At 47.5% G+C, this 13,175-nt stretch overlaps 1 protein-coding gene across 1 annotated transcript in view; it reads left to right on the top strand.

The window, feature by feature from the left end:
- The first annotated feature begins 1,150 nt into the window (after window positions 1-1,150).
- Window positions 1,151-13,175, top strand: part of LOC102009437 — a 28,735-nt gene continuing 16,710 nt past the window's right edge. Inside the window, exons 1-7 of the mRNA XM_013518483.1 lie at window positions 1,151-1,564; window positions 2,247-2,358; window positions 2,730-2,811; window positions 5,135-5,313; window positions 5,423-5,862; window positions 7,650-7,733; window positions 12,332-12,455. Coding sequence (XP_013373937.1) covers window positions 1,151-1,564; window positions 2,247-2,358; window positions 2,730-2,811; window positions 5,135-5,313; window positions 5,423-5,862; window positions 7,650-7,733; window positions 12,332-12,455 — 1,435 coding nt within the window. The remainder of the gene's footprint in view (window positions 1,565-2,246; window positions 2,359-2,729; window positions 2,812-5,134; window positions 5,314-5,422; window positions 5,863-7,649; window positions 7,734-12,331; window positions 12,456-13,175) is intronic.

Genomic DNA, 13,175 nt, shown 5'->3' on the forward strand with positions numbered 1-13,175 from the left:
TTTTTTTTTTTTTTTTACTATGTTTCATCCAAATTTTTATTAGTAATGGGTGGAAGACCCAGGATTTATCAAATATTCAAGTGACCTGAAGCTGAGAAAAATCTCATTAAGCCAGCTCTCGCAGGCTACCAAGACTTAGCTCCAGCTAGGGTAAGATTTAATATAACTGGATGTCCAGGTGGTAATATAATGAAGTTTAAAAATATCCTAGAAGAAAAAATAAAAATATCCTAGAAGGCGATGAGTCCTAATAAGAAGACAACCCAGAACCTCCTGCGGCTCCGAGATGGGACTGACAAAGCCGCAGTGAGCAGAGCCAGGGCGCGGCCCCCGGGCCCGGGAAGGAGGCCCTGCCGCCAGAGGCCAGTTCCCGCCTGTCCGGGCGAACGGGCAACGTTTTTAAAAGGCTGTAAGAGAAAGGGGCCGGGAGGTGAGGGCGCTCCATGTGCGTCTCCCGCAGGTGCGCGCCCGGTGGAGGACGACCACCCCCGACAGAGGAGGCCCGGTCCTCGGTCAGGGGTAGACGAGCAGCTGCGCTCCCCCTAGAACCTCCGAAGGAGAGCAAGGCGGGGCGAGACCCCCGACGGGAGGGGAAGGCAAGGGCAGGCGTTAAGAGGAGGGTCACACAGCAGACCGCGCGCGCCGCCAGCGCGGCAGTGCCCGGCGAGACCTGAGATACTGACCCTGCGCGGCTCCTTAATCAAAGCGTGCTGGTTCTGGCCCTGAACAACCACGTGAGACCGGGGAAGAGGGGCATCTCGGTCGGGAACCGGGACGTCTGCGGGAGTCCACTCACTGTGTAAGGCCCCCGGGACCAGACCGAAGACAGCCCCTGAAGGGGGGCGCGAGAAGGCAAAGCGCCTTTGTCAAGGCCCGCAGGAAACGGGCCACACGCTGCTCTCACGCACGGTGCCTGTCACCTGTCACGCGGCGGGAGCACGGTGACGTCTGGCACGTTCCCAGCTGTCACAACTGAGGGCAAGCTGACAGCATGTGGTGGGCAGCAGTGTCACTAAGCAGTCACCGCACCGCCCGCCCGCAGACAGCAATCACCCAGGAGACGTTACCAGTTCCCAGGAAAAACCACTGGCTAGGAACTTGTCTTTAATTAAGGCCTGTAACTCTAGACGCCTAGGAGATAAACGCGAAGATGCCTACCAACACCAGCCACTTCACTCTGGACAGGGCTGAAAAGGACAGGTGTTACAGAGGCCCAGACAGAGACGTCGGGGAGGAAAGTAAAACCCCAAATGCACACTGCAGGGAGATCCTTCTTCAGCACTTGAAGGACTGCAGAACACAGGGCGGCGATCAGGAGAATTCACACAGCGCAGGCGAGGCCTCGGAGCTGGGGGGAAACCTCACAGCCGAGACACCCGGCGGCCACTCCCGGCTTTGCAAAGGGCCCCGGCCTCCCTTCGCCACCCCGGTTCTGCCCACGCTGGTGGTCTTCGCGCCCCACGCCCTTCTCTTCCTGGGGCCTCTAGGCACGAAGCAGCCTGGAGACGCACGTGTTCGGCTGGGCTACTTCAGCTCCTGCTCCACTTTCACAAGGAACTCACCGGTAAGATTCGGGATCTAAACCCGCGAGTAATTTTAGGGCTGAATACAACCACTTACGATCAGTTGGCTCCAAGCTCAACAAGTACATGTTTATTCTTTAAATCAAACCACAACAGAGATCAAAACTACATATTTTCAAGATTTTAGAACTTCTAATCATACAACTTTGGCCACATTACTGTTTCCTTGTCAAACACAGAAGATAAAGTAAAACTTGCCTTATGAGTTTGAGAAACACCACGAAAAACTACATCAAGTCCTCCTATATTGAGAACACAAGAAAATCCAATTCATAGTCAGGCCTGGAGAGCAAAACTCTTAACTGACCACGTGATAAGAACTGAAGAAAAAAGTACCAGGGTACTGTGATGACAGATTTTATAACACCTAAAATATTAACATGCTCGCCGGCCCCAACCTCTGGGATACATGCATGTCTGTCCCACTGGGGAGTTTGTACCGCTGGTGGTACGAACAGATCTTATCACATTTATTGGTGGTTTTACTAATAAAAAATAATAAAAAGCCATCCAATGGGACAGTCACGCATATAGGACTGGTGGCTCGACCACACGGCAGTGAGATACATGAACTAAGGCCCTGTCCAAACATGTACGTCAGGCAGAAAATAATCACCACTCATGTACCGCCCACACTGCGAGAACTGCCTCTGTCCACTCCAGCCGCACAGCGGCAAAGCCGTGCGGTTCACGTCAGACTCGGGAATCCGACTGCCCGGTTCCCACCCAAGGAATTACCAGTTACTCTGGGATCGTCTCTGCGGGAAGTTCGCGTGTAAAATGAGACAGCCCTGCTTCTTAGGGTTGCTGGACGAAAGGCCTTAGGCGGTCTCTGGGACACAGTAAGCGCTCAGTTCTTGTAGCACGGCACACAACCAGCTTACTGATCTTCCTACAGTTAACCATCACATCACTGCTTAAGAGACTGCAAGGATCTTTTTTTTCATCTAGAATAGAAATCTAAATACTTACTTCTGATTAACTAGCCCACATAATTACACACAAGTTCCCACCTAATTATATGCAAGTTCCCAAAATGAACCTCATACACCATCTTCACAGATGAGCCGGAGCAGCACTGCTTAACAGAAAACACAGCAAGTCACAAAAACAGGCCATGTAACAGGTCTTTACACTTTCTGACAGCCATGTCTAGGAAAGTAGGAACATCCGGGTGTGGTGACACAACTGCAGCTCCAGCACGGAGAGGCGGAGGCAGGAGGATCCGGTAAGACCCTCCATCAAAATTTAAAAGGGTGAAGGGGTGTTGGGGCTGGGGATACAGCTCAGCGGTAGAACACCTGCCTACTATGTGCACAGCCCCGGACGCAATCCCCACTACCGCAAAAAAGGAAAAACAAGTATTTTTAAATAATACTTTAAACCCAACACACCCAAAACATTACTATTTAAATTATAGGAGAATGCTATTAAAAACCACTAATGAAACAGCTTACATTCTGTTTCTCATACCGTCTCCGAGTCTCAGTGTGTGCCCACTCCCACACTCGGTTCACGGGTACAGGCGGGTGGCACCATCCGAGCGCCCGCTATTTCTGTTAACCACAAGCCACAGTCACCCAGACTACTCCTTTTCTCCTTTCCGTAATTCCCCTCGTTCATCCAGATTCCTCAAGATCTAACTCAAGGAGGATCTCGAGCCAGGCCTAACCCAGTAACTCCAGCCCTGGCTGATCCTACCCCTTCTAAAATAAAAGTGAAAGCATACTGTGGGCAGTCAGTCAGAACAGACACATGACCTGAACCAAGTATGTAGGGCTAACACCCAGGAGCTGATGGTTCTGTATAAATGAAAGGCTCCCATTTGTAAGACACAAGATAAAAGTGACCATCCATAGGGAACTATTCAATGACAAACTCATATAATAAAGTACTGTGGAGCTAAAGGAGTAAGAATGTGCTCTATACACTCACATGCAAAAGTTACTACACTATTTCAAGCTTAATACATCCCAGCGTGAGGACACACACCTTGAATCCAGCCCTTCAGGAGACTGAGGCAGCACTGCAAGTTCAAGCCCCGCCTGGGCAATTTAGCAACATCTTGTTTCAAAATTAAAAATGGTCTGGGATGCAGCTCAGTGTGAAGGTTCCTGCGTTTAATCCCTGGTACTGCAAAATTATAATAATGGATAAAATTATTAAATATTATGGGCTAAAATAAAAATGTTCTACATATACTAATATAAAAAATCAGTAAGACATTTTAAGTTAAAAATGTACATGCAATCATATGTATTTAGGCAGGGGGGCAGGTCGGTATAATACAGAACGCGCAGCCCTGTAAAGGCAAAACTGCGAATTCAAGAGACAAGTAACAACGGACACTTCCAAGGAGGGAATAAAACGACAAGCACAGGAGTCGGCGGACGTTTTCTTACATAACATCGGCAGCTTCAGGGGCCGTGCACTTTCTGTGGTAATCACCCAACTCTGCTGCTGTACGCGGGCTCAGCTTTAGGTAATATTTAAATAAGGATGGCTCTGCTCCAAGGAAACTACAAAAAATGGAGCTGGGTGTGGTGGCACAGGCCCGTAACTGCAGCTACTCAGCAGGCTGAGGAAGGAGAACCGAAAGTTTGGGGCCATCTTGAGCAACTTAGACCCTATCCTTTTTTCTTCTTTTTGAAGTTTAAGTGATACAAATTACTATGTGTGTGTGTGTGTGTGTGTGTGTGTGTGTATGAGATACAGCACGACAACTTAGTACATGTACACAGTGATGTTAACATAGTGATGTTAACAGTGTAGTTAACATTTCTAGCTTCTTACACATTTATCATCTCCTTGAAAGGAGGCCTAGGGGCTCTGCTGTTTGTTTTTTAATTAATTTTACTGGTGTACTTTTAATATACACATTCATCACAGGGAATTCACACATGCACATAATACATCTTGATTCTTCTTTTTCCCCATTCCCCTCCCCTCCCTTCAACCCTTCTTCAAACAGAAAATGAAAAGGGCTGGGCTGTCGCTCAGGAGATCACCGACTTCCATCCCTAGTCCCCCCCCCACAGGCGGTCAGTGAATAGGTAGTCTGCTGACCCCGGAACCACGCAGGCAGAGGTGGAAAACCACTCTCACTCTGCGCGCTCCTGTACCTTGGGGCATGCGTTTGCCACGCGTGCAGTCACAGGCAGCTGTGGCGCACCACTCCAAAAACCTCTAACCCAGCCTTTTACTCCAGCCGTGGGTTCTGGCCGGCCTCAGGCAGGTCCCAGGAGCAGACCCACCGCTCCGCAGTCTCGGTGAGGTGGGACTCAGCAAGGTGACACTAAGCGGCGGACACGCACTCACTTCCTTTCCTCAACTGCCTCCCCAGGCACGTTCTGAGACCAGGGAGCAGACGCTGGCTGCCTGGCGGGACAAGATGAACCGGGCCCAGCATGAAACTCCTAAGCATTTACAGACTAGCTCGGAGACAAGGGAGAAGCCCGCACGGTTTCTGAGCTCGAGGCATAAACAGGATGAAGGCACTGCCATCAGGAACAGGGCCGAGAAAGGTAAACACCCGCTACTGGACTGCTCAGGTCAGTAACGCAAGACCAACGCTCAGCAATCAGAGAAGAAAAACGTCTGCGCCTGACGGAAAGAAGAAAACCAACAGGCCTTGAAAAGGGAGTGGCGGCAATCAAGGATGACAGTGAGGCTTCTCCCCAAACTGGTGAAGCAGTACTACTTTTAAAGTACGTGGAACAAGCGCAAGGTCGTGAGTTCGGTTCCCGGTACCGGAGAAAAAACAAAAAAAAAATAAAAATAAAAATAAAGTACGTGGAAGAGGAATAAAAACAAAACAAGCTCCTTTGGGGTAACAAAAGCACCCAAAGAAGCGCAGCAAGAGGTGACCAGAAGCGGTAGTGAAGGGCGCGACAGGACAGTCTCGAGGCGTGTCCGGCTGCTGCAGCCTGAATCTGCCGCGTCCCTGCGAGGAGAGAGCGCTCCCGAAGGTGAGGACACAACTCAAACACGAGCCGCGGAGATGAAGCCGCAAAGCTGCTCACCAGGAAAGCAGGACCTGCAGCACCCTCCCGAGCTACCTATGTCCTCGGGTGGTCCCAGCAGGGAGACACGGGCTGCTCCTCAGCTCAGCAGCAGCGGATCGCACTCAGAGTCACACAGTCCCCTCAGCGCTCGCGCTGTCTCCCAACCCGCCTGCCCCTCAGCCCGGGCGCCAAACCTCTCACTCCGCGCTCGTTCCGGCCTTTTCACTCCGCTCTCACCTGTCACGGTGGACTCGCCTGTTCATCTCGTACTCCCGGTACCCGTACTGTTACTCTGACCCTTTGGAGGCGGTGTTACAGTTACACGGCTCCTCTGCGTTCCCGAGAGGGGGGTGCTGTCCCACGCTGCTGCTGTCTACCACCCCGATACGACAGTCCCTCAGACATCTGGGTCCCAAACCACAGTGCCTTCTATTTCAAATGCGGGAATCCCAGTCTCACCATATCCGGAATCTGTCTCTTCTCCGAATCACCTGCAGACTTCACGCCTTACTACATACCGTATGCCAAATCTAAAGAAAAATGTTTAAGTAACTGTGTCTCTGTAATCCTAACTATATATGGACCTAATGGATATTTTTAACGTTTAAATAAACACATACACCCATCTTATACAAATAATACATGAACAGGGGGGAGAGAAGTACATTAGTACTAAAAGGTCTGAACAAGAAAGCAGCCCCGGCCAGGAGCGGTCGCGCACGACGATAATCCTACCCTGGGAGAGTGACAGGAGGACGGCAAGCTCAAGCCCAGCCTGGGCACCCGACTGGTCCGGCAGGACCCCGTGACCTGGGGACGCGGGTGGGGGTGGCATGGCATAACAGAAACTAATCACTGAGCATCTTGGTGAGGATGCTTCAGAACACCTCACAAATAAAATGTTGTTTGTAGAATTTAACAAACTAGGAAAACAGCACGCATCGTAGTGTCTAGACTGTTTCTGTTTACTGAAGACATTTTCCTCTCCAGTAGAACTGACCTGCAGCTTTGGGGCTAGCGTGTGCCCAGTACTCCGCTAGTGTTAGATGGTCAGTTTCATGTATCATCTTGGCTAAGCTGCAGTCCCCAGATACGCAATCAGACCCGAAGTGTGGCACCGCAGGTATTTTTGAGATGTGATTATAGTCCATAATCAATGGGATTCAATTAGGGGGAACTGCTGGAGTTCGGTGAATGGAATGGATCGCATTCAGTCATCTCAAAGGCTTTACGATGAAAGCTGAGGTTTCTCTGCAAAGCACGAAGTAAAGCTGTTAAATCGGCTCAGGGCCATGCCTGAGAGAAATAACCGTACTTTGCCAAAGAAGAATGGGCTACCCTAACAGGGTACGGTGGCACACGCCTGCAATCCCAGCACTGGGAGGCTGAGGCAGGGGGAGGATCCCTGCAAGTTCGATGCCAGCCTGGGCTACAAAGTGAGCTCAAGGCCAGCCTGAACTGCATAGTGAGACCCTGTCCCAAGAAGACAAAAAAAAAAAAGAATGGCCTACCCTATAGGTAACTAACTTGCCTGGTCAGTCCTCACAACTGTCAGATCCTTACAATATACTCAATAAAAAACAAAACAAAACACTTAAGAGAAGCTATTTAAGAAAGGAAGAAGAGAAACAAATAAAAACTGTAAGAGAGCTAGGAGGTACATTACTTAGGGTACCCAGCAGTAGGGGCAACTACAATTTACTGAGCTACTACCTCAGTACAAGTGTTTATACACATATACACATGGTGTCATTCCATACTCAGAAAACTTCAGTGTTGCCATGCCAATCTCTCACAAGGAAGGACACTGAGGCCAAACAGTCTTCAATAATTTTGCCAAGTCCACACAGCCAAGAGAGTGTATGACTAAAATTTTCTAACTGGAGAGTTAACGGTATCAAATGAAAACTACGAAAGGGTCTCTGGACTTAGCAAGTTTCTAGATCACAGGTATTCTTTAAAATGCAAATTCAACAGAAAGTCAGGGAGTGAAGCCAGATAGTGAGATTAAAGCGAAGTGCAAAACCAGCTAATCCCTCGTAAGTCTGGCTTAAAATTGAAGAACAGAAAGTACTGCAGTCAAGTAGGATTCCGTGAACGACTCTTTCCCCCGAAACAGGGGAAGCCTGGGAACGTGTGTACACAGGTAAGAAGGAAACAGAAAGGGAGAGAACAGACACACTGGAGGAGAGAGGCCCGAGGGAAATAGGAGCACGGGCACGGGAAGGACAGCTCTGTCCAGAAGGCAGGCAGAAAGGACGAGCACAGAAGCGAGCACCCAGATGCACACAAGCAGCGCAGTTCCAACGCCGCCACCCACCCCTCAGTTACAGCGTTTGTGCCGCAGGAGGAAAGACAGGAGCATCCCTCGGTGCTAACACCACTGCTTCAGTATCCGAATGTCTGAAACACAAGTAACACCTTGAGAACAGGATGAACAATTTACAGTTGAAAAAGAAAACCTTTCTCTACTGAGATAAAATCTTAATCCAAACTAGAAAATTATATGTATGCGTGGGATATAATTATGTGTATATGTATTTTATATACATTATATTATAACCAATATATCAATGTATAACATTTGACTTTATAATATGTAGTAACTATATTACTTATTAATATAATTGATACATTAATGTTGTATTTTTATATAGTGTATGTATCCTCATTTAGAAAGTAAGTATTCTTTCACACTTTCATGAACCCCAGAGAAAAAAGAAAATGACAACAAAGAAAACAAAATTCCTACTCTGGCTCTGGAGTTCAAATGAATACAAATTCAGCGACGACACCGATACCTGCACAATGAAATTAGAGGACACACCTGCTCCGAAGCACAGTCTAGAGCTGCTTCCAAGAAGACGACTGAAGGACACACTTGACTCGCTGCAGGAAAATGGATGCGGAAACCACACTGTTAAGTGAAATAAATGAGACCCACAAGCCTAAATACCGCACGGTTTCTCTTATACGAGAAACTCAAAGCAGGAAGAGCAAAATAAAAGATACTAGTTATGGGAGGACAGATGTTTTGCAAACAGGAAGGGGTCGGGGAGAGGGTCAAAGATTCGGGTGTGTCATGTGCTGCACCAACTCCCCATGAGGAATGCGACCCCTGTGTACCACAAACACGACCATAAAAAGATTGAAAAAAAAGCGACAGTGTCAGGTAGGAGGAAAAAGTTCCATGACGAGGAGGGTGGCTTCGACTAACATGATTTAACGTGCATTTCAAAACAGCTAGAAGATTCTGAATGCTCCCAACACAAAGAGACGGTGGGCATGCTAGGTACTCTGACTACACGATGGGCCTGTGTGGGGATGACCAACATGTACTTATGTGCCTAGTAGAAAACAAAAAGATAAAGCAAAGAAAAAAAGGTTGCTCAACAGAAAAAGTTTACCAAACAAAAGGTGAAAGCATTTGAAGACAAAGGCATCGGAGGAAAATGCTCAGGACTCCAGGACTATCTGGACACTACTGACACAGGCCAGGGAAAGTGTTTTCAGAGGTTATAAATGTGTGTAACTTAGACAATGACACTACAAACCTGACTTCAACAGACCGCATCAAAATTAAACAAGTAACATCTAATACAAAATTTTCACTAGTATACATTTTCATTTGTGGATAATTTATTGTTTTTAAAAATCATACCATAGTTTTATTAATGCTACTTGTTAATTTGTATTTAAAAATATATATTTAACAATTACATTTCTTATCAAATACACTTTTACTGAAAGTTTACCAGTTTTATTTTTAGGAATGTTAACATGCTGTAGTTTTTTTGAGACAGGATCACACTATGTCAGGATGGCCTCAAACTCGCTGCCTACAAGATTCTGCGGAAGACACTGTCATAGTTGAAAGACAGTAAGTAAAAGAAATGACAAGGAACAGCAGCATAAAAATATGAGAGCAGAATCTGCACTGTGTCAGGTAATAGGATCTTCTGGCTTTATCAATACTGCCAGGCAACCAGAAGAGTTCTTTGAACTTCCAGAACATGCAGTACATTGTACCTGTTATTAAATCCAGCTGCTCTGTTAACTAAAAAGAACTATGCTTCTCGCATACTCTGCCTGAGGAAGGAATAAGAAAAGAAAAATAGTAATAAGTATGTCACGAAACATAAAGCGCATAAAGGAAGGATCCAAGAGATCACCAGCACTGTTTTATAGGTTTGTAAACTGGGGTTTATTTGTCATTTGAAAAAGTTCAGTGAATTCATCCAACTTTTTTTAATCCAACTACACAGAAAACACATTCCCAATGTAGAAAGCACTGTAGAGTCCAGCCACGTCCCCCTAAAGCGCCTCTAGGAGACACAACTACTTGTTCCAAATCATCTTCCACCTGAGGCTGCACAGCAGCATCAAGGAGTTCAACTGAAACCCTCCACCCTTTTAAAAGATCTTAAAACATGCTGCACCACTGTAGGTAAAGTGAAAAGTATGGGTTGTATTAAAACGCTATATGAAAATACAACTAACACAATGATATTCTGTGTAGCATGAGACACTGGCATAAATTTCTAATTCGAAAGAACCACCAGGAGGGTATGAAAATATTAAACAAAAAAACCACCTTATACTCTATGCACCTGTTCTCTTTGTACCCCTAGTTTTAATGATAAGGAGCCTTAAGATCACTTAAAGGCTGTCACTGCACAGACTCTACCACCATGGCCTTTACTTTGCATGGCCAGAATTTTCCTAGCTTCCTTAGGGTTATGAAGAGCTACAGCCACCATGAACAGTTGCACATTCCACTATTTCTGTCTTAAAACACTGCAACCCAAGAGCTGGGCTATGGCACACACCTTTCATTCCAGTTCTTCAAGAGCTTGAGGCAGGGGATTGCAAGTCTGAGGCCAACCTGAGCAGCTTAAGGACAGTCTGTCTCAAAATAGAGAGACAAGAATATAGCCTGGCTACCTCAGGATTCCATCCTCAGTACCACAAGAAAAAAAATCATAGTATGAAACCAGTGAAACACTTGGCAAGTCACACACGCATCCACCTCACTCTCACATGCAGTTCCTTAACCCTGAAATAACGATTGCTTTCAACACACATTGAGCCCATTGTAACTGCTGAGTTACACGAGCACGATGAACACTAAGAACAAAGTCAGTGACTCGGCACCTTAGTTCAGCTTCTGAAGTGGACGTGTGGAGTGGGCTCAGCTGAGCCGGGGGGGACACGCGGGGTGTCTGCAGGCCGGGAGAGGCAGGGTGCACAGAGGGAAGCGAACAGGCAGCCCCCTCCCCACCACTCCTGTCCCGGGACCCCGGCTTCTATCCGGTAGGTGATCTCTCATACACTCTGGCCTGATCTGCACTACACACTGGTTATCACAGGACATTTATTACTCCAGCACAAACGCTTTCTCATTTTTTAAAATTTTACAGAATTAAAAAAGAGCCCCAGAATTAACTACATAATCAGCTGAAACTAAATTTTCTAAACCAACACCAATCCACGAGCCGGTTAGTGAATCACAGGTCAGGCAGCCTCGTTAAAGGCCTCGCTGTTCTTCATTTCATCCAGGGGCTCCTTTATCGAGGGGGGCGAGGTCAAGCGACCAGGCGGACGACCGGACAGGTATCATCAAAAATAAGGAGGTTCTCTTCCACTGATTCCTTTAACAGCCGGTTTTCCACACAGGCATGTAATAACTGAGAGAAACGAGATGCAAATAATTCTATTTTTCTCAGAGAAAATAACTTAATAAAGACCAAGAACAGGCAAAGTCTGTACCCTACAGGAGAGACAAAGATGAGTAAGATAGAACCACATTCTCAGGACACTCAAAAGCTAGTGGTAGCAGGTAAAACACATGCACATGTTACAGAACCCAAAGCAGCAGAATGTAAGTGTCAACAGACAGAAATTCAAAAAACTCCCAACAGGGGGGAAGGGAAAGCCAGGCATGAAGGTCAAAGCCCTGTATCTGTATTCTACCCAACTAACCATGCAAGTGCACTGACAAATTAAACAGGCTAAAAGAGAACACAACCACCAAACAAGGACTGCTAAGAGCACCCCTAAGACACAGAAGGGTGGACTCTCATTTTAGTTCTACCTGGAGCTAGCTTGCAGCGCTGGGACGTTAAACCGGAAGTTAAACCGGCACTTCCTCCTCAAGGGTTTCCTCATCCACGCACAGGAAACGCACCTGCTCTACCTGCTTCCACCCCTGACGTGAGAAAATTCAGACCACAGACTCTTACTGCGTAATTTAAAACCTTCTCATAGATGGCCAATTCTTCAACTTGCTCCCGAGTATTTCTAATTATTTCTCCACACCAATTACTACATCCTGGACGACTCTAGCTCTCTGAAAGTTCTTGCTGTGTGAAATGTCCATCCTCTGGTACTCACCGAAAAAAAAAAAAAGAAAAGAAAACGAAAATGAAAATAAGAAGGCTAAACAAGGTAATACGCAACAATGTGAATACATGAAAAGCCACACTATTCAGAGGAAAGAGAAATCACTTTTAACCAGGAAAGTTCAGGGAGGGCTCCCCCAAAGAGTCGGTATGTGCCGGTCCCTGAAAGTGGGAAGAGTCCTGACCACAGGCTTCAAGCTGAGTTCCCCTTTCAAGGAAGTCTTTGTCTCGGGGAGACTGAGGAGAGCACATGGCACATCACAGAGTACTTGCAGCACTTCTTCCAGGATGCGGAGGGGACAGGGGCAATTAGCGCTGAGCTAATTAATTAGCGCTGACCCAGTCCAGCCAGGGTCTCGCTAAATCGCTCAACGGCCCAGGCCGCGAGAGCCTATCGTCCCCGAGTGTGGGGATCGCTGACCACGCCCGACTGAAGCGCGCTTTAAAAAGTACGGAATATGCACAAGGTAACAGCTGCGGAAAGGCCTGGGGGTTAACGGAAGCCACAACATTAGGAAGCCCACATATCTACCCTGCTAACAAGGCTGGACTGAAATTATCAGGCGGGGTCAATCTGAAGGTTTCTAAGAAGACAGAATTCTGCAAATGTTCAGTAAGGTTACTTATGTGAAGGTAAGACAGATGCAGACCGGGGCGGAGGGCGGAGTTAATAGCAAACTGGTTCCTAAAGTCCACCACTCGGGGGTCGAACCGGAAAAGGAGAGATCGTCACGAGACTAAGAAACGAACGGCTCTGTTAACACAGATCAGAAAATTAACACATCTAGTCACTTTAGTGCAAACAAAATACAGGACGCTGGTGCACGTATAACGCAGTCTGGGCGCTCCGGACGGATGCGGCACTTTGTACAGTCAAAAAATTGTTCCTCCGCGCTCCCAAGGGCGGCTTCCGGCAAGCCGAAGCACGTTTCAAACTGGGGAGAGCCGCGGATCATAATACACACATACTGTACCTGGAAAAAGCAAACAACAAAAAAGGCCAGGCCGTGCCGAGCTGAATCTGAGCAAGCTGCTTCGCCAACGGCTCGGCCAGTGTGACTATCCTCAGGAACGGAGGGGGAGAGTCTCCCGGCCGCCCAGGGCCACAAACTTTCCATCGGGGCGGGTGTCGCCAGCGCGTCCAGTGTGACACTGCCGACCAGGCAGCACCCCGGGCCTCGGCCGGC

This window comes from Chinchilla lanigera, unplaced genomic scaffold (genome assembly GCF_000276665.1).
Source record: "Chinchilla lanigera isolate Chin_1 unplaced genomic scaffold, ChiLan1.0 scaffold00046, whole genome shotgun sequence".
Taxonomy (NCBI): Eukaryota; Metazoa; Chordata; class Mammalia; order Rodentia; family Chinchillidae; genus Chinchilla; species Chinchilla lanigera.